The 24,929-nt window shown below is 44.4% G+C and overlaps 2 protein-coding genes across 2 annotated transcripts in view; both read left to right on the top strand.

The window, feature by feature from the left end:
* Positions 1-1,032: 1,032 nt before the first annotated feature.
* smarcal1 (SWI/SNF related, matrix associated, actin dependent regulator of chromatin, subfamily a-like 1) lies at positions 1,033-19,745 on the top strand. Its single transcript, XM_064327534.1, has 17 exons — positions 1,033-1,779; positions 1,910-2,267; positions 3,278-3,328; positions 3,766-4,026; positions 4,664-4,714; positions 5,158-5,341; positions 6,306-6,456; positions 8,039-8,200; positions 9,019-9,084; positions 10,133-10,273; positions 14,017-14,235; positions 17,427-17,497; positions 18,235-18,337; positions 18,461-18,643; positions 18,943-19,043; positions 19,188-19,284; positions 19,426-19,745. Exons 1-17 carry the CDS (start codon positions 1,453-1,455, stop codon positions 19,618-19,620), a joined length of 2,721 nt encoding a protein of 906 aa, XP_064183604.1. The 5' UTR covers positions 1,033-1,452; the 3' UTR covers positions 19,621-19,745.
* A 776-nt stretch (positions 19,746-20,521) lies between these two features.
* Positions 20,522-24,929, top strand: part of vps8 (VPS8 subunit of CORVET complex) — a 101,157-nt gene continuing 96,749 nt past the window's right edge. The window contains exon 1 of the mRNA XM_064327533.1: positions 20,522-21,010. Within this exon, the coding sequence (XP_064183603.1) occupies positions 20,993-21,010 (18 nt within the window). The 5' untranslated portion in view covers positions 20,522-20,992. The remainder of the gene's footprint in view (positions 21,011-24,929) is intronic.

The following is a 24,929-nucleotide window of genomic DNA, read 5'->3' as shown; positions in this document are numbered from 1 at the left end:
TTACATTTTGTTTTCACTCCCAATTTTTTTCCCCCCAAAATCGGTGTCCCGGCAAGAACACCGATTTTTCATTTGTATAACTGTATTCATATTTACTTTGTTTTTCATCAATTTTAAATGGGGTTTTTGACATTTCCAATGGTACCTATGGCTTCAATTACGGTTTAGGACTCAAACTAGGGTTGAGCTTGGGTTAGGAAAACGATAAGTCTGAGGGTTGAGGAAAGTTTATGGTTGTCTTCAGCAGCTTGAAGAAAGGTTAGAACATGGGTTTTTTTAGTGATTTTGAATCAACCAAAAATGTTCTCTTGTAGAATGTGTTCCTATGACCATACAAAATGTATAATAAATACACATTTTTTTCAGGGAAATTACATTTTTTATTTTGCATTTGTATTATTGTATTCATGATATTTGCCTTGTTTTTAATCCATTTTAAATAAATTTTATGATGTTTTGAAAGGTACCTATGGCTTCAATTAGGGTTTAGGGCTTAAACTGGGGTTCAGCATAGGTTTGGGTTATACCAGTTCAGGCTGGTTTAAAATTGAATTTTAAACTTGCATTTCTGGGAATGCAGAGCAGATAATGACATACACCTACTATATTCAGTGCAACATTATGAACGCAAATATTTAGTACAATTGCAACTAAGAATCGAACTGTAGTAATAATAAGAAAAGGTCATGATGCACACTAAATAAAAAAGGTTTGGACAAACCCACTAGTTATTAGTCTAATTTATTACAGTGGTTCCCACCCAAAGGGTCGCAGGTGAAGAAATAACTATATACAGAAGAAAACATGAATTAGATAGCAAACGTTTCAGTTAAATGCTTTCATCAGTGCAATAAGTACACACAAAACGAGAACATACTATGCGTCAACGCTGATCTTAGGCCTGCGGGGCAGGTAGTTTAGCAAAAATTGGTGGTTACGAATAAAGTTTGTTCAAATCGAATACCGTAGTTCTATTGGCAGCCACTAATGCCAATCAAATTGTACAAAACGTGTTTTTTCGTGTCACGCCCTTTCCTCTCTGATCGGTTGTGGCGGAAATTCGATGGCGTGTAACGACAGATAGCTACAAAGTAGCATTTTAGCAGATATCATGCTGTGCTGCCTAGAACTAAAGAGTTTTTAGTTGGACTAAACCATTTTATTTTGTCCAGATATAGTGAACTGATGGCACTTGACACCGGCTTGCTAGATCGCTAACGCTAACTTCACATAGCCTGTATCTAAACTACAGCTTGTGCAATATGCATTTGATGTTAGAGCTAATCACATAAAAAAATTTAGCTAATATTGACGAATACATTGATACCATTTAAATTGTACATGTAGCTAGCTTTGACTGGCGACAAATTAGCTACGTTTTGTATTTTATCAGGATGTTTGTACATCGGTAGTAAATAAACGAACATTGAATTTGGAACATTAACGACAGAAATGTCAGGCTCTTTAACTGCAGAACAACAGAGGCGGATTGAGGAAAACCGTCAGCGAGCTTTAGCAAGGAGGGCTGAGCGGCTCGCACAACAAGAACCTGGGTCGTGCCACCATAATACCACCGCCCCTCAAAACATCACCTCCCGTGCCCACTCTCATTTTATCTCAACACATACTGCTGCCGCGCCACGACCAGGACCCTCTCCGCAGACGGTCACCTACCCATCTAAACACTTTTCCCAGGGCTCAGATCGGACGATCAGTCAACGGTCGCCCGGGTCATGGCAAAAACCTGGAAGCACACTGACCGCCTCTCCTCCAAAACAGGTAAAGGACCCAGCAAGCCTAGGCCTGTTGTGTATCACATTCGTGGGCTTTCTGTGCAGAGAGTGATATTGTTACCCCATTATCTGAGAAAAAATGATTGTGTTACCCCATTCTCTTATCTCTTTTTCAGACAAAAATGATAGATCCGCTCCCTCTACCTGTGGCACAGATTACTGCCAAAGGAATAAATTCCCACTCTGTGAACTTCTCCGGTTTTAAACCCCCAGAACCAAAGTCTTACGTAGCCCCAGTGAGTGCAGCCCCGGCCAGTGCTGGCACTTTCTACGGGCCAAGATCTATATCTGACCGGGTCCCACAGAAAATGCCACCTTCCCCCGTTGCCTCCACCAGTGTCGTGGCGGCAAAGAAGCCAGCTATATCCGTGAGAGGAAAGTGCCTGTCTCACTCATCTGACCGCTTCAGAGTGGAGGTGGGCTACCACACAGAGCTCATCGCAGTGTTCAAGAGCATTCCGTCCAAGAACTATGGTAAACTATGGTGCAGACAGCTTCACTGCCTTTTTGTGTTGGTTGCACAGAGGTAGTATTTAAGTCGTTGTAAAGTTTGCAGTGGGAGAGGTTTTGTTTCAGCAAGTGTGTATGTCTGTGTGTGTATTGCAGGTGGACATTTGGTTGTGATACTGAGGAGGCCAGTTGGTGGGAGGATTGGAGGGTATTGTTAAGCAGCAACTTATTAATACATTATAATTATCTCTAATTGTCAGAGTCTTTGACCTACTGGTGGCATTGAAAGCCAATTCATGCCTCCCTGGCGAGGAGGTCGTATTGATCAAATGTTTCAAAACTGCCCTCATTTTTCCTCAGCAGTTCATTATGCTTTTCCACTTGGAGATGAGAGCATTCATCTCTTGCATGCTCAATCCATATTCTGTCCAGTACATTTAATAATGCATTCACACTGCCTGTGCTCTTTCGATTTTCAAGACTTTGACGTGCTCTGTCAAAATTATGGAGATGGAGAACACTCAGATTTAATCGAGTTTAATTTAATTGAATTTGCCGCTGTTTCGCCTAGTATTTCAAAGTAAAAGTGACAGCAGTAACTGCATGAAGTGTGGTTTGCATTTTCACATTTTTAATTATGTAAAAGGAAACTAAAGGAACATTTAAATAAACAGCTTTTTTCAGTCATTTTTAGAGGAGGCTCGGCTTGCCTCGTCTCTTCCTATGCTTTGGATATATGCTTCAGCAGTTTTGCTCTTTTCTTGGTTTGCTACTTAATTGATGTTGGAGACCCCAGATCAGTTAAACCCCAGTGCTAATGTACCACAGCTTCAGCATTCCCCATCATGTGCTTACTCTCTGACTTTGATCAGCAGTGTAATGTATTTTTTAATGAATGTGCATGTGAATGTTTTTTGTCAGAAAACCAGATAAAGGAAAAGATACTTCAGAACATACAAGTTTATATTTGTGCCGTTGAATTCCAAAATGGATGCGTTTCCAAATTCTGAAGTGCTTCTCCTGTTATTCAACAGACCCTGCAACAAAGATGTGGAACTTCAGCCTGGAAGACTACCATCGGTTAAGTACGTTACAACCATCTGCATGGTACTAGTAATAAGGCTGATTCACTCACGCTCTTTCATAGATATTTTCACTCATGTATAATACATTGTAAGGCACCTTTTTCAGATTTATGGGAAAAATAAAAACCCACGGTAGATGTTTGGCTCGATAGGCTAAGGATTTATAAATAAGCTGACAATTCATTGGTTGGCCAAATAAAACCCTTTCCTTGGTTAAATTTTCAATTACTTGATCAGTTTCATGCTAAATGAACCAGTTCAAGTTCCCCTTTAAGACTTCCGTTAGATCGCTTACAGTGTGGGCTGCGTTGTTGTACAGTGCGCCATTTGATTGGTCGGGTTAAAACGTCCGGTGAGGTTTACTGGCTGTGTTCTAAACGGATGACTGGTGTGAGGGCGGGGTTCGGCCGGCTAATCCGGTGTCCTCTGTTGGCCAGTGGAAGAGGCGGCGGGCATCGCGTCCGTCTCCCTTCAGCCTCTGGAGGGGACGGAGGGCCTGGACGTGCCGGCGGCGACCCGGCGGTGCCGGGACGGCGCGGCGCTGGGCGCGCTGTTGCGGCTGTGCCAGGGCTGGAAGAAACCGGGCGCGGTCGTGCAGGGCTCCTGCGCCCTGCTTACCCGCTCGCGCTTCGAGGTGGACGTGGGCTACCACGTGGACGTCATCGCCGCCTTCAAGCAGATGCCGTCCAAAAACTACGGTGAGGCCGCGTCTGGTTTTCGCCCCAAGTCGCTCTGTCCAAACGAGTATATTACCAAAGTTTGACTACAGCCTCAGGGAAGTGCTTATTTAAGTTTTAGGAAAGTTTGCTTCCTACATTTGTATTCTGGAAGTCAGAATAGAGAAAGTGAACAGATTTTGGATGCTGTTGATTTAAGCTGTTTTTTCCATTAATTGGATGAATTCATCATTTTTTACTGAGTATGTGACGGTTTAATAAGCTCTGCCTTAAAACCGGCAGCCATACTGCCTGTTAATGTACTTCTGTCTGGTGGATTTTTCCTTCTGGACCAATGATGAAACTGATACTGCGCTGCGTGGATAGATAGGAGATAACATCTTTCAGATGTTAAAGCGAGGTCCTGACTCACTGTGGTCATTAAAGATCCCCTGACTGTTGTCGCAGAGAGTAGGAGGTTTCTTGGCATTCTTGCCAAATTCCCTACCTGGTAATCTTCTCACAATCTCACCGTCTGATCACCCCGCGCTTTATTGAATATATAAATCGTTGTCCTCTTTATTTGGAGTGCATTCAAAAGTAAAAAAAAAAAAAAAAAAACTGTTCACCGAGAGAAAATTATTTTGAGACGGTCACATCTAACACTGTTTTGCATTAGACATGAAGACCAGAAAATGGAACTTCCTGTTGGAAGATTACAAGAAGTTAAGTAAGTATAGCTGTGTCTGTGTATGTGTTTGTGTGTGTGCATGCTTGTGTGTATACATGCATGCAAGCTTGTGCTCTTGCAAGTGTGAGCTTGCATGTGTGCTTTTCTGTGAGTGTTTGTGTATTTTTGTGTGCAAGTGAGTCTGCATGAGGTGAAATGCAAATATAAAGAAACTTTATTGGCTTTTACACCACCACGTGAGGCCAACATGGCACTGTGGCATAGAGCCTGCCAAGGTCTGGAATTCAGCAGGAGGAAAACAACACCGCTCTTGCACCAGAAAGTCAGTTAAGGCACGGCGGAAAGGGAAAGTTCTGGAATATTCTGTCACGGATGTCCTTCCGTAATCTCATGACATGATGCAAGTGCTGCCTGCTTGTGTGTGTGTGCGTGCGTGCCTGAGTGCGTGCCTGAGTGCGTTCATCGCCGCGTCTCTCCTCCAGTGGACATCCTGACTGGACTCCCGCTGGTGGAGGTGGAGCCGCTCCCTCGTGCTGTGGTCCAGGCCTTCTCCGCCCAGTTCGAGGAAAGCCAGTCCAGACCTTCGGAGATCCCCGAGGCTGACCTGTCCAGCGTGGACCCCGTCCTCACGCGCAGCCTCATGCCCTTCCAGAGTCACGGGGTCAAGTAGGTGCCCCCGACTGCCCCACCTGTACGACCGAGAAACCGTGGCACTGACTCATCTCTGTATATTCTGACAAGAATGTTACTGAGCCGCCATTGTATTTAGAATTACGCTGCATAACGATGTAGAAGTAGATTCAATTTGAGAGAATTGCTGTTATAACTCAATTCATTCAATTCATCAATCATTTTACTATGTCTAATACTACCCTTACAAGTAGCTTGTTAGCATGTTGCCATGTATACTAAAGTCTTGAGTAGCAAGCTGGCTAGCATATTCGTTACAGTGCATTTAGTTGATTGCTAATCTTAAGTAACAGAATACTATAAAGAAGTCAAAGACTGGATTAAAGAGATTTGTTTTCATTAAAGGAGTGCCATTACTTCACTCTTCAGTTGCACTAATAGGATTTGTAAAGTAATTGTTGGCAAGGTACCTAGTTCAAAGTAAATTACACAAGCTAAGGTACCACTAAATCCACTCCGTTCACCCAGGGTTCATAACTCACAGTGCCTTGTGCTCATTATGCATGTATTTTCATCCAGGTGGCTCTACACCGATTAGCAGATAATAGATTGTATATTGGAGTTTAAAAACATGAATTCTTTCCTATGCAATGATGAATTGGTTTGTTTACTCTCTCTATAAAGCCTTTGTTTTACATGATTTCTATCTGGCTGGCTCTGTGAGAATTTACAGCATTGGAGCTGGGTTCCTGTTTATTTCAGTGTGTGTGCGTGCGTGCGTGTGTGTGTGTGTGTGTGTGTGTTGTTGTTTGTCGTGTGTGTGTACGTGCGCTTGTATCCATTTGTGTGTGTTTGTGTGTGTGTGTGCGCGCATGTGTGTTTGTATGTGCTTGCGTGCAATTGTTATGTGTGTATTCGTTTGTGTGCGCGTTTGTTATGTGTGTACTTGTGTGTGTGTGTGTACCTGCACGCGTGCATGTGTACGTGTCCGTCTCTCCAGCTTTGCAGTGTCCAGGGATGGCCGGCTCCTCCTGGCCGATGACATGGGCCTGGGGAAGACCATACAGGCCATCTGCATCGCTGCCTTCTACAGGAAGGAGTGGCCCCTGCTGGTGGTGACGCCCTCCTCCGTCCGCTTCACTTGGGCTGAGGTACTCTCCGCTTGGCCTCTCGTTCCTCGGCTCGGCGTGTGTGTTACTTAGAGCTGCGTGAAACGGACTCGTTTGTTCCGCGAGAGCGTAGCGGTGTAGGGGACGACACAGGAAGCACCCCTTGAACCTAGCGCTCAGAGCGTGATTATCCTTCACTTTTATATGGCTGAACTGGGCCATTTCGCCCGTTTCCTCTAATTATATCGGTGCCGCGGCAACCTTAACGCTCCGACCAATTTCAGCTCTGTTCCCAGGCGGGAAAATGGGTTTTTTTCCTCGCGGGGAGTTGACAGAAGAATTTGGCGGTCTGCGGTATTTGAGAAGGTTTTTTTTTTTTTGTAAAGCGCTCTATCTCCCTGTGGCTCTGGGGCACTCCTGCAGGTAATTTATTTTCACAAAAGAACACAACGGTATTAAATCGTGTGCCCCGAGCCCCTCGTCTCCAGAGAGGCCCGTTCAATTAAAAATGGCGGCGTCTGCAGCCCGAAGCAGCAGCGCAGACCCAGATCAATGTGCTTAAAATGACTGCTTTTTTTGCCACAATGTTTCTCAACTAACGTTCACTCAAATCAATGATTCGGCGCATTTGTACCCGTAGCGCAGCTTTAGCGGTCCGCAGCGGCCCCCGTCTTCATGTCTGTTATCTGGCGTGATTGAATCGGCCAAACAACAAAGCAGCTCAGCCCCTAAATGATCTCTTAAAATGGATGACAATCACTAAAGAAAATATTTGGCCAGCGTATGAGTTGTTTCCTTGGAGCTTTACAGTAAACATCCTCTTAACTGTACCCACTGAACTGTGTATCCATCCAAGGATCTGGGTTAAATTGCTTTTGAGCACAAATAAACATGCAGATGCTGGCCCAGATCTGTCCGAGTGTTCATGAGGTTGTTTTCACATGTTTTTTAAAATGTAGACCGACAGGCAAGATAGAACGTAATAAGGTTTAATGTTTAAGATTATAGACAACGAGTGTGATTTTATACTTTTGAAAGAAAACACAGTTATCAAATAAAAAATATCTCTTCTTTCTAAGATGCTGTAGGGAAACATTTAGCAAAATAATGTGCGTTTCTTAGGGTTTTTTTAAAACCATTTTAGGTAATTTACAAACTCACTGAAATCCTTTCAGAAAACCATAACACATTTCCAAAAATTTGAATGCAAATTTGTTTTGCAGTTTCTCTGCAAGCTCAAAAAATAATTACTTCTTTTCACAGTTCTGTTCCTTCCAACAAAGGAAGTTTTGCATTCATCTCTGATGAAAATAGTGTGTAGTTGGCTCTAGTTTCCTACTTTTACCGAAGGAGTCTGGGTTTTGTGTCTTGCTGCGGTTGGTTTTAACCACGGGTGTCTGTGAGTTTGTGTGTCCGTGCTGCAGGGGTTCACTTCTTATACCCGGGGAGGTCTGTGAATTTGTGTTTGTTCCTGCTGTTGGGGTTGCACTTCTTATACCAGGGAAGGTCTGTGAGTTTGTGTGTCTGTGCTGCTGGGGATCTTTTCTCGCTGCTGCTAGTCCTGACCCAGATGTGCCTTCCCCCCATCCCCCACCCCCCCCCCTCCCCCCCCCCCCCCCCCAAGGCGTTTCAGCGATGGCTCCCCTCTTTGAGTGCGGACAGCATCAACGTGGTCGTGAAGGGGAAGGACAACCTGCGGTCAGGCCGGGTCAACATCGTCAGCTACGACCTTCTGAGCAAAATGGACAAGCAGCAGCCCACAGACCCTTTCAACGTGCTCATCATGGTGAGTGCCCATATCGTGTGTCCACTATCAGCATTCGCCACAGAATGCAAAAGCACATTCATTTTTAGCTTTGCTCTGTTTTCCAGGTTGGTCTCAGCATTAAAAATGTCCTTATAAGGCAGTTTATTTTAAGAGGGAGTGTTGCGAGGTTGTGCTGGCAGTTTATTACGGGTGTAAACCTCAGGCTTCCCCACGATAGGATACGACTGCAATTCTTCAGGCTGGCGGTTCGATATTTGGCAATATCGCAAATTTTGCTAGGGTACGGTCCAAAAACGATCCAGCATAGTAACAAGCAATATATATATATGATCCATCTAACAAAATCCTTTTAAAATGTGGTCGAGTCGGAAACGTAAACAGTGATGTTGAAAGTGCTGCTCGAGAGCAAACTGCCATACGTTTATGGACATTTAAATAAATATTTTGCTATGGTACATAACAGTATGGATCAATTTCTGCTCGTTGTATCGATTGGATCGGAGCGTTGCCCTTTGAACCGGCGTGTCCATCCGGACAGACGCATCGTCACGTCCCCGCAGTTCGTCAGGATAAGGGTGTGTTTTTGCGTGTCCTCGTCGTTCTGTTTCACCGAATGAGATGGCTGTTAAATGTCAGCGGGGACGGCGTGCGGAAACGCTCCTGTTCGAGGGGCCGAGCGCCTGAGGGGCCGGGCGTCTCCTGCGTCGCGCGGCGTTCCCGAAGTCGGTAAAATGCCACCGCGCGGCCGTCCGGTCTGCTCGCGTCACCGACGGAAACGAAGGGCTTCCGTTCGTTTCATTTCATTTAATTTAATTTCTCCCGCTTTCTGGTTTTAGGACGAGTCCCACTTCCTGAAGAACATGAAGACGGCTCGCTGCAAGGCTGCGCTGCCCTTGCTTAAGGTACCGTCGGCCCCTCTGCGCCCTGGACCCGAGGCATTATGGGAAACGTGCCTGTCGCTGGGGGGGGTTTACCGAAAGGCATCAGAAGGTGTAAACTACCGCACGTCTTGTGCACATTTGCACGTGTTGTTTTTCTCAGGTCTTGGCGTATTTCCAGTATGCGGTTATGTTAATGAAGACCTCCACAATCTGACAATTTAGATATGGCTAGCTGCTAATAACTCATGGGTTTACAGGTTTGAGGCCTGGGTATATGGAGCTGGTGTTAAAAAAAAAAACCAAATTGCACGTTTTATGATTATTTCAACTGCTCAGATGAATATCGGTTTGAAATAGATGTTTAGATACTTGCTTCTGAAGAGGAATCTCACTAGCTTCACCTCATTTGCTGTTGCAGCACAGGTTTTTTTTAGTTAATACAGTCTTACATTTTAGTTGCGCTACTTGGTGCAGCCCTTTTTAATTTAGCAAAGTGTATATTCAAATGCCAGTAAACACAGTAGTACTTAATACAGCTTGGCAACAGACAAACTGTTTGTGCAACCAGTGGCGCACCCGTACTCCTCAGTGGAATTATTACAGCTGCACTTTGACGGCTGACTCATGCAGTTAGCATCTGGTTTTCCAAGCATTGTTAACAAGAAACAGACACAAGTATTTGTTAGAAGTTTTAATGAATCTCACTAGTCTTCACTGGGTTCTGATTTTATGAAACCCTCAACCTCTCTGTCATAATATCCGCAGTTACGAACATTACGGATGAATGCTGAGGCACAGTGTGGAAAAAACACCCTAATTTCTGTGATGTACTGCACAAATATAAAACTGCACACGTTTCGTGAATGTCATCACAAAGTGTGTGCTGCTGCAGGCTGCCTGACCTTTAGTAAATTCAGCGTCTTAAAGATTACAGCTCAGTCAGGCGCTCGTTTGAGATGTACCTGTAGTACGGGCTGTGCTCGTTCAGGGGTTGAGAAGGGCCGCTGAGCGCGTTTCGTGTTGAGCGCCGCTCTGATCCGGTGCGTCGGGGTCCCGGTTCCCCTCCCAGGCCGCTAAGAGAGTGATCCTGCTGTCCGGGACGCCCGCCATGTCCCGCCCCTCGGAGCTCTACACCCAGATCCTGGCCATCAGGCCTGGCTTCTTCCCGAGGTTCCACGAGTTCGGGTCCCGCTACTGCGACGCCAGGCAGGCAAGTGCTCGCCCCGCCCCGTCCTGCTTCGCTCTCTCGCTCGCTCGTGTGTGTGTGTGTGTGTGTGTGTGTGTGTGTGTGTGTGTGTGGGAGGGGTTCAGTTAAGGTTTCGTAGGTTAGCAGCTGAACGTCTGATCTCCTTCGAGCCTCATCTGTGGCCCAGTCAGGATCGGTTAGCGTGTACAGCACACGCTAAATGCGATTGTTTCAGTAATTGTGTAGAAACCTCCCATTGGATAGTCCATGTGGTTTTTAATGTTTTTAGAATTTGATCCAATATTAAGAGAGGGGTCATAAAAATTGACATGGTGCATATTAAATATTGCAGTAAAAAACCTGGCTTTCATAGCCTTACATTTTCTCTCATCGGGCCTCATTCACAAAACTTATCTTCAATTATTCTTACTTTTGTTCTTAAAAATGTTCCTACAAAAAAACCATATGAGATTCATGTGCAGACCTTTGTTTTTGTATCCCAGGTGTATGAGATGATGAATGCTGGCTGTTTGTAAATTTGATGCGCAATCTTGTTCATGTGATTTGCTTGAGGAAACAGCCATGAACAAATACAGATAAGAAAAAGATGATGAATGCCGAAATGTGATTGGAAACGTTCTTACACACAGTTTACGATCAAATGTGATCGTACACGTTTTGTGATTGTGTCCCTTGACCTTTGGCCTTGAGTGCAACTCACTTAATGTTGGATAATGTTGGGATGTTTAACATAAAACCAAGTTACTAAGTAATATTTGGCATTGGGTGGCTTAGACACCTTCACCTTCTTCTCTTGCTTCCATATGAATGCCAGAACCATACTCAGCCTGCACACCTGGTGTTCTGGTTTATAGACATTTTTAGACATTTTAAAGGCATCAAGTGTTGCTCTTTTGGGAAACATAAAAGCAGTTTCTTAGACTCATGGACCATGCATTACTGTATCAGTCCTGTGTGGCTTTTTGTTCTACTGTTCACTTGGTAGTTACAATTCAGTACTTCCCCTTGGGTCCATTTTCTTATTGATTTGAAAAAAATGTACTTTCATGTTCCAGTTAGCTTTAACTGAGAGAAAGTTGTGAGGAAACCACTGAGAATCTACTGAGAAGTACTGCCTACAGCCACTCAAAGCATGCAGTTTTCTGTTCTGCATTTTAAAAAATTTGGGTTGTGAGCCATCTGAACATCAGCGAAACATGGATTCAGTTGAATGAATGGGTGGGAACTTGAAGCCCTTTTACTGTTGCAGAGTTGGACAGCTGGACGTTTGCTTGGATGAGAGGCCCTGAGGTGGGGGTAGATGTTTATTTTGGCGGCGCAGATCCTCTCCCTGGTCTCCAGTGGGCGGATGCGTTTGCGAGACCATCCTAATCCTAAACGGAATCGATTGAAAAATGTTGTCAAGAAGTTGGAAGTAAAACCAGGCCTTTATTTTAGGAACAAGCTTTGTTTTTCTTTTGATGGGGGAAAAAAATGGTCCGGCCTATGGATGATCCAGCCTACGCTATGAGGACGTGCTGCACGCATACTGCATCTGCAGTGCTAAGCATGCCTGAGTCACTGTATCACCCTTGCTGCAGGTTCAATTTATGATATCAAAGTTCAATATCACTCACACATCATGCATATTTCACCTGCAAAACCATGTAGGCTGGTCCTCCGTATGCGGCTGTAGGCAGCACCATTGGTACGTGCGTGTATGAAACCATTTTAGGTGGACAGCTATTGTATTTAAGTTGCCTTCTTTAATGAATGGCCTTACATTTCATGCTCTTGTCTGAGCTTCTCTTCAAAGCTCCTGTAGCAGTCTCAGAACTTCGGAAAACAGCATTTTTTTTAACTTAACATCATGGATTCGAAATGACATTGAGGGCTCTTTTAAATGAGACGCGCTCATTCCGTTGCATGAATTCATTACCCAGGAGCCTGGCCCTTTTGTGACAATTTTAATTGTTTTAACTAAGCCCCTGTGAATTGTGCAGCTACTTTTGTGTTGTATTTTCCCTTTGTGGCTGCCATCTTGGCCAGGTGTCCCTCGAAAGAAAGATTTTTTTATTTTTATCTCAAAGGACTTCTTGGTTAAATTATATATACACACTGTGTGTATATATATATATTAGGATGTGGACGTATCGTTTTGGAGACTCACCTACAGAAAGTCTGGCTCTTTGATAATAGGGGAGAAATAAATGTGCTCTTACAGTAAGTAATAATATCTCAGATTTGGAAAACGGACCCACTGCTTCTGGGTGGGCAGCTGGGAGGTTCATCTTGCCAATTAGCAACAATAGCAGTGAGAGCTGGATCCAGTGCAGCTCTGCAGTCGCTCATTAATTAGCGGCCTGTTACAGAGCTTATGATACGTCTGGAATGCGCGCTGCTTTCAGATGGAATAATTGGGATTTCTTCAGCTTTGTAAGAGACCGCTAATTTAAGAAATCCCAATTATTCCATGTGAAAGCAGCGCGCATTACAGATGTATCATACGCTTTGTAAGAGACCGCTGATTTATGATACATCTGTAATGTGCTTTGCTGTCGAATGGAATAATAGGGATTTTTTTTTCAAGGTCCGACTTGCGTGACTAAAGACAAAAGGCTTTTACCTGCTTTGCACTGTAGCATTTGTGTTGTAAGAGAAGGTCTAGAGTACGTCAGCCCTCCCTAGGAGCATGTAGACCTGTAGATTCTAGCTGGGAATCAGTCCTGTGATTTTCCACGCTGTGACTGACTGCCAGTGTTATTTGTGAAAGTGTGGTTCTCTGAAAGCCTCTCTGATTTGCCCTCATCTGCCTCTGTCTTTCCATCTGTTGGCACCCGCTCTGCATGTGCGTCACTCCCTCCATCACTTCATCGATCTCTGTGTCTTTGTCTTTCCCTCCATCTGTCTCTTCTGTGTATACCAGTTTGTGCGTGCATGCGTGTGTATGTGTGCAAATCTGACTCCCTCTAGGTCTCTCTCTCCCTCCTGGTCTCTCGTCCTTCCATATTTACAACCTTCTAACTCTTCCTGGGCTCTCTCCCTCCTTATCTCTCTCCTGGTCTCTCCCCTCCATATCTGCATTGCTCTAACCCTCTCCTGGTCTCTCTCCATATCTGCATTGCTCTAACCCTCTCCTGTCTTCATACGGCATTCTCTACCTCTCTGTCTTCTCCATATCGCATTGCTCTAACCTCTCTGGTCTCTCTCCATATCTGCATTGCTCTAACCCTCTCCTGGTCTCTCTCCATATCTGCATTGCTGTAGCCCTCTCCCAGTCTCTCTCCATATCTTCATTGCTCTAGCCCTCTCCTGGTCTCTCTCCATATGTGCATTACTCTAACTCTCTCCTGGTATCTCTCCCAGTCTCTCTCCATATCTGCATTACTCTAACTCTCTCCTGGTATCTCTCCCAGTCTCTCTCCATATCTGCATTACTCTAGCCCTCTCCTGGTCTCTCTCCATATCTGCATTGCTCTAACCCTCTCCCGGTCTCTCTCCATATCTGCATTGCTCTAGCCCTCTCCCGGTCGGTCTCTCTCCATATCTGCATTACTCTAACCCTCTCCTGGTCTCTCTCACCCCAGGTCTCTCTCCTGGTCTCTCTCCATATCTGCATTGCTCTAACCCTCTCCTGGTCTCTCTCCATATCTGCATTGCTCTAACCCTCTCCTGGTCTCTCTCCATATCTGCATTGCTCTAACCCTCTCCTGGTCTCTCTCCATATCTGCATTGCTCTAGCCCTCTCCCGGTCTCTCTCCCTGCAGTTGCCGTGGGGCTGGGATTACTCGGGCTCCTCCAACCTCACTGAGCTCAGGCTCCTGCTGGAGGAGTCCCTCATGCTCCGCCGACTCAAGAGCGAAGTCCTCTCCCAGCTCCCCGCCAAGCAGCGCAAGGTGGTCACCGTGACGACGGACGGCATCACCGCCCGCGCCAAGGCCGCCCTGAACGCCGCGGCCAAGGACCTGGCCCAGGGCCACCGAAACGTGGGTAGCCCGGTCGGGAAACGAACCGTTGAGCTTTGTGTGTTTGGACATGGGGGGGAGAAGGGAAGAGATGGGGGTCTATGCACAGGCATGCGATGCCACTCTGATGTTCTCTACTGCTGTCACGGGTTGGATAATTTACCTGATTATTACTTTCATTATCGCTCTAACAATCTCTGTCGCCTCAATGTCACTTTCATTATCACTGTTGCACATTGTGCTGCTGTTACATTCGTTGTGACTGGCGCATGCCTTATCGTGTCACTGTCGCATCCATTATCACTGCCACATGCTATATCGTATCACTGTCATATTCATTATTACTGTCACATTATTTATCATATCACTGTCATATTCATTATTACTGTCACATACATTATCATATCACTGTCATATTCATTATTACTGTCACATTATTTATCATATCACTGTCATATTCATTATTACTGTCTCATTATTTATCATATCACTGTCATATTCATTATTACTGTCTCATTATTTATCATATCACTGTCATATTCGTTATCGCTGCCACATTCTCACAATGTTAGTGTCAGTATCAGTGTCGCATGCTTTATCATAGCCCCCATCACATTCATCATTATTATGTTCATTATAGCGTCACATTCTGTCTCATATCACATCTCATATCATGTCACATACTCTACCACTGTTCCGTTCCCTATCACTGTTACAGTCTCTGTCGTATCATCGTCACATTCTATCTCATCCCTCTCAATTGAAACACCCCCTCTCTGGGTGATTGCTCTGGCTAAATATTTTCCACCATATGTAGTTAGACAGAGGTGAACCAAGTAAATCAATTTACTCTTCACTGCGATATTCCCCACCTCATTGAACTTGTTCAACCATTAATGAAGCACTTTGCTTAATGTGGTTTTTACTGATTTTAGTGTGCCGTGAAGTCCTATTGCTGAATTATCCGCCTGCAGCTCCCATGCTAACCTTTTCTGTGCTGAGCAATGTAACATTTTAGGCTTCTCTTGCTACCATTCTTTGCTCTGGTTTCTTTGGTTTCCCCAGAGTCACTCGCAAATAATCAGGGTGTTTCAGTTTGATTTAGCACAGCTTCTCATGGCATGTTAGGTTAATTACTCGTTTTCGTGGTTTACCCTGGATTAGACGGTGCCGGGGAGTGTTGTAGCTATCTTTTAAAATAATATATGTTAATCCAAGCAGACGATATAAACGCTGACTTTAATAGCTTGTCCACACTATAAGGTCACAACCTGTTAATACAGAGATAATGCACAGGTTGTGACCTCAGCGAGAAACCTCAACTCGGTGTAAGTGTGATAGCAAATGAGGCACCATTAACCCTCTTGAATCGGTGGTTTCAAGGTTCGTCCCTTATTCCTTTTTCTTCCAGTGTCCGGAGTTTATTTTGAGAGAAGAGGGTTCCTTTTTTTAATTATGCAGCAGTTGCATAGAGCCACTTTCTAATTACCAGCTATTATTACTTCACCTTAAAATAGGCGGTCAAGCTAAACTGAAGAAGCCAGGTGTGTTGGGCTAACTGTGTAATCCACAGCTTTTATAAACCAAATAAGTACTGACAGACCTGCAGGCCATGTCGTTCTCCAAGGGCTAGAGTGAATATCACTGGTTCCATATCTGTTTAAATGTTCATATTGTAAGTCCTTGTTGCAAGTTTTAGCTTTTTATTATTCTTTGAAATTAACCATTTCTCTGTACACGTCATTTGGTCATTGTTTTGAGGTTACATAACAGAGTAAGTGCATCACCACTGGAGTTCAGGTGTTTCTTACTTTCTTATTGGACTGCATGATTAGTAGTGAAGTCTTGCTGAACCATTTTTGCAGATTGTTGTGGCAGGTTTTGCTGCGGTCAGTTCTGAACACCTGTCAGGTGTGTCTGTAGTGTGAGCAGTTATCTCAGGAGGGTCCCTGTCTCCTGACCGGCCTCACACTAGTCTCACTCTGTGAGCTGAAGGCCTGGGGATGTTACATGAAGTGACATGGACAGGATGAGAGTCATTTGCCTGCGTGTGGGCGTAACTAATTCACCCTGGCGACAGTGACGAAGCGCTCTTCGGATTTCACCTGAGAAGCACGGTCCGGTGCCAGGGACGGTCCTCAAGCCTTTGGCTGCTGGCACCGCCTCCTCTCCTCCCTCTAGTCCCCGCTGTTGCGTCGCTTCCTCTCCTCTTCCTCTCCTCGTGAGGGCGTGCCGTCCTTATAGACGGACCAGAATCCTGCTGGGGTGGAGGGGCGGACCCTCGGCCCAGCCGGAAATTTACGATGCTGTTCCCACTGCCTTGTGCTGGCAGGTAAGCCTACAGCACAGCCATCCCTCAAGTCTAAAGGATCACCAGCGTAACACAGCAGCACTCTGGCCTGTGGAGCTAGCAGTGGACCACGTCGCCACTGCTAAGCCGTTAATTCTGCGTTGCACTGGTAGTGAAGCTGAGTGAAAAAGTGAAATTTTCCTTGAAAATGAAATCATTGACAGTCAGCATGGAGAATGGACTCATTATTGTATTGAAGGTTGCTGGAGGTTTAGTGCACTGCAATGATCTCTTTCCTCACTGCCTGTACAGCTGTGGTCACACACCTCCAGATCAAAGTCTTCTACAGCCAGGATCTCGCACCTGTTTACCTGTCTAACAGATCCTCATTTCTACAGCTGTGATCGCTTACCTATTTACCTGTTTAACAGATCCTCATTTCTACAGCTGTGATCGCTTACCTATTTACCTGTTTAACTGATCCACATTTATACAGTGGGGATCACTTACCTATTTACCCGTTTAACTGATCCACATTCTGGTACAACTGGTCTATATCCCCAGTTTATATTCCCCTCAGTCCTGATTCACTAACACTGCTGCAACCTAAAAGCATGATTTAATGTAAAATCAGCTCGCATCTGATTAAGTTTAATTAGGGGGAATGATTGAGGTGGCACTTACTGGTAATTACATGGAAGGATGTGCTATATATATGTATTTGCTCATTAGTAATCATTAGCATGCTCTTGTAGGAATCTGAGTAAATTCAGCTTTTGACTGCATATGGTGAAAAATATTTTATGGAGTTGTCTGATAACACACTGTCAGTTTGAACAGTCTGATAAGCTTGGGAAAAGTTATTTGTCCTTTTTTGTTTTCACACTGTGGATGTCAGCTTGTCTGTCTGTTTAATTTTCAGAAGATGCAGGAGAAAGAAGCGCTCCTGGTCTTCTTTAACCACACCGCCGAGGCCAAGGTCCGTGCAATCAAGTGAGTCCTTCCCCAAAATATTCACTAACCCATGAAGTGAAATGTACAGAAATTTGAAAAACCTTCAGTGACATGTGGTGATTGTGTGTGGAGATATCCTCCTATCGGAAATTTATTCATGGATGCCAAATGGTAAAAATAGCCATTTTGTGCATGGGCTTGGATAGTCTGTGCAATCAAGTGAGTCCATCCCCAAAATATTGACTAACCCTTAAATTGAAATGTACAGAAATCTGAAAAACCTTCAGTGACCTGTGGTGATTGTGTGTGGAGATATTGTTGTATCAGAAATGTATTCAAGGATGCCAAATGGTAAAAACATGGGCTTGGATAGGGTAGGTAAGGTCACTACCTCCTGTTGGACGTCACTATTCATTATGTACCTTACCAAATTAAAAAAAATGGAAAATACACTGTACAGCTAGTGTTGCTAGTAATTTGCACTATGCAAATACAATGGGGTAAGCTCCACACAATTACTTGTGTTATACCAAAGTGAAATATCCCTTTAAAGTATTATTAACATCATAGCTAGCTAACCATTAAGTAGACCCCAGCCCTCTCAACTGCCATGTCACCTTTTCAACCTTAAAGTGTTTGCATCCCTATAAGTAGGCCTTATTTCTCAGACATGAACTTTATGACTCCCCAGTTAGGCTGTGTTGTTGGAGAAAACTTTTTTTTAGAGGTACACTTGTGCGTCAATTTATGATCTCTCCTGTGACCTCTTTCTTCAGCGAGTACATCGTGGACCTGCTGGAATGTGGGCGTGAGAAGTTCCTCGTGTTCGCTCATCACAAGCTGGTCCTGGACCACGTGGTCAAAGAGCTGGGGGAGAAGGTGAGCAACCCTTGGAGAGCCACAAACAGGCCTCCTTTCACCTGCAGCTCTGTTCTTTTTGATGGGAAGAATTCTCACCCATTGCCTCCATTGTCGTTGTCTCTTCTGATGCGCTTTCCTCAGGGGATCAGCTACATACGCATTGACGGGGCCACGCCCTCGGCGGAGCGACAGTCGCTGTGCAACAAGTTCCAGTTCTCGGAGAAGAGCTGCGTGGCGGTGCTCTCCATCACGGCGGCCAACATGGGCCTGACGCTCCACTCCGCCGACCTGGTGGTCTTCGCCGAGCTCTTCTGGAACCCTGGGGTGAGGCCGCCTTCCCGGCACTTCCTGCCGTAAGATAAGATAAGATAAGATAAGATGGATAAGATATACTTTTATTGAACCCCGTGGGGTAATTTGTCCTCTGCATTTGACCCATCCTAGTTACTTAGGAGCAGTGGGCAGCTGCCTCTCTGTTCTGCGCCCAGGGACCAACTCCAGTTCTGAGGCCAGTGCCTTGGTCAAGGGCAACTGCAGGAGCGCACCAAACGTGCATGTCTGTGAGTCGCGTAAGTCTGTCGCGTATGTATGTGGTCTCAATATGGCGGCTTCCTGTCGTCCAGGTGCTAATCCAGGCGGAGGACAGGGTGCACCGCATCGGACAGACCAGCAACGTGGACATCCACTACCTGGTGGCCAAAGGCACCGCCGACGACTACCTTTGGTAATTAGCCGCCCGGCTCGTCCGTCCGCATAATAGACCAGGCCGCGCGAGGCCATGTATTTCTAGCGCTTTTCAGCGTCTCGCGGAGAGGCGACTGTGGTCTTGGCGCTCATTCCTGGCACCCGCTTCCTTGCTGAAATGCAGGCCCATGATCCAGGAGAAGATGAATGTGCTGGAACAGGCCGGGCTCTCTGAATCCAACCTCTCGGAAAACGCAGAATGCGCCAACTTCTCCTGCAGGGTAGGCCAGCCGCCCCGTCCTCCCGCGTAAATCTCTGTCAGCCTGGGAAGGCGGTCTAAACCTGTGAAATGAGTCACGGAGTGCATTGGGGGTCACTGTATTTGATCACGCATCCCCCCCCCCCCATTGTTAATGTTTCAGGACCCGCAGCAGAAGACCATCACGGAGATGTTCCAGAGGTCGTTCACAGAGGAAGAAGATGATGAGAATGAGGCCGTCCTCCTTCAGGCCGTCGATGCATGGGATGATGCTGAAACAGGAACTGCTTCTACTCACGAAGGAAATGTAACCGAAAGCCCATCCAAAAAAACCATCAAGGACTACTTCTGCAAATGATTCTGCGGAATAAAAACAGTGATATAGCTGTAATTTTAACTCACCTTCGCTCATCGTCTTTATTGCCTCAACTTGTCCTGCTCAGTTTGTTATCTTTTGTAAATAAAATAAAGGGGTTAATTTGACATTTTGGAAAATGTACTGTCCATTAAGCACACTGTGACTGATTCCTGCGTTAGCATTCTTGTGGTCTTACTCAACTGTGATTTGAGTGAAGGAAACATGCATGCAAATAATGTTATGGTTTCATAATAGTTATTATACTGAGTGCACCGTCTTTCGATCCTTTCACCTTGTCATGACTTTTAAAGGTGTTTTGTTTTCATATTTATTGAAATTAATTTTAACTTTGCATTTAAAAAGTGTTCACACTTGTGGGCATCATTCTAAGGCCTAACTTTGGTAATTACACAATTCTGTGGTACAGAACTGTTGGACCCCGTGCACTTTGCTGGAACAGATTTTTGCTTCAAGGGTATTGAGCCATAAAGTGTGCATTATAGGTACGTGTATCTCACTTTGTGGATCAAAGTGGTGTCTTTCTGCAGGGTAGGAAGTCTCAGTACAATCTCACATAATTTCCCCACACAGATTTTGAAAAAGACACTTTAAAGTTGTTGAAGCCTTGGTTGTGAGTACAGGTTTAAATAGGCTTGGAAAATGCTTTTGTTTTGTAGGCGTTTGGGGATATTTGGTGGTACGTGGTGTTCCAGGGCTGTCATGCGACGAGGTGGCGTTCTAGTGACGTTAGATTTGTGGACGAGGTCTGACGTTTCAGCGCAGACTTTCTGTTCGGAGATGATAAAAGCCACGCGAGTAAATCAGCCAGCCGTTCATTAAGGTCGTTTTAAAATTGCGTTGGAGATTTTATGGCTATCTAAAGCTACGCAAGGTCCTCGGTGTCCTTCAGACTAATGGAAAGCGGGGTCTGCTTTCCAACTTATCAGAAGGAACGGGAGCTTATCTGATGCAAACAAATGTCTGCGCCAGCCAATCAGAGGAGAAGAAGGCTGATGTACTGGAGACCTGTCTCAGCTCTGCAACTGAGTAACGTGGGGAACGTAAAATTGAGACCAAGGAATGACCATTACCACTCCTCGGGTATTTTGTGCTTGCAGAGTGTCTGTTAGACAGCCTGGTCAGTGTGCAGTGAGTGCTGCACTTACGGTAGAGACGATGTTCTGAAAACTGTATCAGTACCCAGTACACCAGCAACATAAATCCCACTTTCTATTGCTGTCTTCTGCTCTGAGCATTTTATCACAAGAGCTTGATATTTTTAAAAAAGTTATGATTATGGCAGGAAATAGAAAATTCTGATTATGAAGGAGTGCTGCTTGTGCTGAAGATCAAAGGACAGATCGGAAGAGGAATGAAGGAGGAAGAAGAGGTAAGCAGGTGACGGGTAGGCCTGGCTGATGTTAAACCAAAGCTGCACATCCCTTTCTCTCCTTCCCTTATTGGCTGGGAGACCTCTTCGTGTCCTGGGCTTTCATTATGTTGGGTACAAGGAAGACCTTTTGTACTGTAGGGCATTGGTGTGACACCAATAAAATGGTTATAATGGTGTCCTGCCAGTGAACTGCACAACGTGTTGCTACTTATATTTTGGTTGATGTAGCAATGCAAAACAATGTCCTTCTAACAGTTCATATTTGTTTGCTTGGGTAATCCTGTTGAATGCTGAAACAACTTGACATTCAAGCAGATGCACGGTAAAGCGTCATTAAATAAGGAGGACACAAAGTGCTATGGACAAATTGGCCTTTCCAGGGCTCCACTGTGCTAAGTGACATTTAGCAGCAGACTGTCACGTGGGTCGCTTGCTTTGATAAGGCACACCAGTTGACACATGGCATTATGGTCCTCTCCTGACTCAGCCAGTCACAGTGGGGCAGACTGACACCTGGAAAACAAGGAACAGAAGGAGTCGGAGAAAAAAGGTATACAATATTATTAGCCCATCAGAAAGTAGGTCAGTGCATATTTGTGAATATGTAAAAAAAAATGTTCTGTGCTGTGAATATCTCTCAAGACTGAAAGTGAAAGCAGAAACTGGTCGTGTTCTCAAATTGGCATCAGCAAATCTGCATTAGCGGAAATGATTTGATTAAAGCAGAATTCGACAAAGGCTTAAGATCTCGTTTGAAGTGAAGCTCTGGAAGTCCTCTGTAACAGTGCAGACTCTGTGTGCTTGACGAGCTTCTTACCGGACCTGTCCCGTATGTGTTTGTTTATTAAATTCTTGGTCAGAATATTTTAAATGTTCCCATGGTGAAATACTGGGCCACAGGCTTATGTCCTGGGGGGTGATTGTGGGCGGGGCGGGTAGACACATGCTCACTAAGCCTCAGTTTGTAAAATGATTTACGCTGCACACTCCGGGTGAACAGCGCAGCTGATGGGGGGCCATTTTCAGCATAGTGATCCCCCCGAGTGGAATAGTGTGTCTCTGTGCAGGACATGGGGGAGTTTTAGTGCCGAGACATGAGGAGAATGCTCGGTAATCATGCGTGCACTCAGACAAGGGGTGGGAGATGACAACCTTCACATGGTCCACCCTGTTTCCACTGATGTCATCAAATTGACACATTTGCTACTGCAACGGTTATGCAAGTAGTAGTAGCATTACTCAGTCCAAGGACACCACCAGTAAGAGAACAGCACTATTGGACACTCCTCTAACAACAACATCGAGGAAGATCAGCCATATTGGATTTCCACAGCATCGCTATAAATTTAGATTTTACAGAGTGTGTTCATTTAGTTTCTCATATCATTTAGCCATTTAAAATAAGCCTGTGTTAGCTCACGGCTCACTAATCCTGTGCCAGTGTCAATGGAGACGCAGGGAGGGGATACGGTTTCAGTGCTGCCCAGTGGCAGTGGGTGACATTCTTGGTGTCACGTTTCTGGATTTGGTCGGTTGCCATTTTCTTATTTTCCCTAGTTATCCCATTGCCCTTTTGGTTGCATATATCTCCACCCTCAAACTCCCTCAACCCACCAGCACAAATGCGCCATTAACAACATACTATATTCTCATTCTGACTTGATATTTGTATCATTAGAGAAGGGTAAGTGATGCAGGTTAGTGTTCTGGACAGGGGGACAACATTAATACAACAGTCGGTGTGTTTTATCGAATATATTTTATAGTTGTTTATGCATGGAACAGCTTATCGGGCCAGTTAATCAAAGCAGAGACTCAAGACCAGGCTAAACACGATGCAGGATACTCTCTAGGTAAGGGATGCACAGTGAAGGCTAACACAGGATTCAGGATTTCAGGATTTCCTACCATCTTCTGCTCTTAATTATTTGATGAATAGTCATTACTCGATTTAGCTTTTTTTAAAAATGAGTTACAGCTGAAGACATTGATGATGATGTGCTACTGTGGTGCAATATGGGAGTGAACCAGTCTGCACCTGTTTATAAAACTCAGCCAGGAAAATTGGTTGGAATAAAACTCTGCATAATCACCAGACTGCCAGACCAACAGTCCCACAGACTCCCACAGTACATTTTCTGGGACCTGCTCCTCATTGAAATGTGGCCTAACATGTTAATATATAGAATTCATTTGCATAGGATGTTCATGTACACGGTAACTACTACAGTACATGAAAAGGGTGCCATATTTAATTTAGAGTGAATGTCAAGGTGAAGTGTATTATATATTATGTTACTTTTTTAGTGTTTATTTTGACACATCTCTACCCCTCCCACCACCCGCCAGTACCGATGGTTTGGGAACCACTGTGTTGGCGACAGTTTTATACTCATGAGTAGCATCTATATCATATTGTTATTTTATATTAAATGGGAAAATTATTTCTTAATACTTTAAATGCACAGCTCCTTTAAGTGTAAATAAAGTTACACAGAAGTTTAAAAACCTGGCTCATCTCAGTTTGAATATTGCTTTTCAGCTGGTTCTCTATTTTACAGAAAGAGTATGTGAGGGGAAAGGGTAGACAACAAGGATTCACAGGGCACTGTACCCAGGAGAAAAATATGTTACACAAAGACTAAACATTTTTACAATGAGGTGAACAATAATGGCAGGTTCCAGAGAGAGAAGTTGTTATAAATCTGGTATTGGGCCAACATTTGCTTGTAGTTTTGGATGAAAATGGCTTTTTTTCATTTGTTTATTTGACAGGGAGTCCAATGTACCTGAGCTATTGAGCTAGTTTACATCTGCAGTCCCTGGACAGGGATATAGATACAAGCAGTGCTGTATTAAAGAGACGACATTCTAAATTGGTTGTTGTAAAAGAAGGATCTGTGGCCATATTTACACACAGTTAAATGAAACAATATTTTGGGTCAAGAAATAACAACCTGTACTCACCTCCATCCATGTGCTATATTTCACTGTGAGGGTTTCACACATCTTGAGCTCAACTCTTATGAAACAGGGTGGGGAGACCCATTGTGTACATGTAGGTTTCTGTTTCCATCATTTACCCTGGCTTAATGAACTAATTATGTGTATGTAATTATGTAAATGTGTTCTTCTCTCAGTCTGCAGTGTATTATTTTGATAGCCACTTTCAGGCTTAGTTGAGTATGCATGTGGATAAATGATGTTGAGGACCACTCTAAAGTCAAGACAGAAGGCAAAATTATGAAACTCGATGCACCGAATTGCTTGTTCTCATCAGGAAACATTCTTATGCTCTTGCTGCTTTTCCTGAATTAAGTCTAGCGAAATTAGCTATGTTGATTGTAATTTGAGTTTGGCTTACATATTACCCTTAATTTGGCTCATTGTAAAGGTTGCCGAGTCTCTCCAATGTAATGCATGATCTTTTGAGAGCAGGCAATTCTCAAACGCCCCATGGCAATTCATGGTGTTAGTGCTGCCCCCCTCTGGCTGAAAAGGGCACAAGCGTAACAGAACAGTGGGTGGAATTCGAGTTTATATATAAACAGACTACATCAGTTTAATAACAGAATGACTATTTTCTGGCAAGCATCAGACATGTTATGTTGGTGCATTTTTAAAAAATTAATGAAAGATCCTATATCTCAGCAGTGCACAGCAAGGACTGATCCATTTTCAACTTCTGCTCTTATTTATTTAATTAGCCAAATAATTTGACCTGATAATCCTACTTCATGATGCAGGACCCTGTACATCACAACTATACAGTACATGCCTTCTTTTATTACAGACATGAAAAGTAAAAAATTTATTTTATTCTCTCTGTGTCTCAGGTAGTAATTATATTGTGGGCTTTTCCAGACATGGAAGAGAATGTGTTTGCCATTAAGGCATTTGTCCCAACCTTGGTGCT

Source organism: Anguilla rostrata, chromosome 3 (assembly GCF_018555375.3).
Source record: "Anguilla rostrata isolate EN2019 chromosome 3, ASM1855537v3, whole genome shotgun sequence".
Taxonomy (NCBI): Eukaryota; Metazoa; Chordata; class Actinopteri; order Anguilliformes; family Anguillidae; genus Anguilla; species Anguilla rostrata.
Note: the sequence above shows the minus strand (reverse complement) of the source record. Positions and strands in the feature narration are given on the sequence as shown.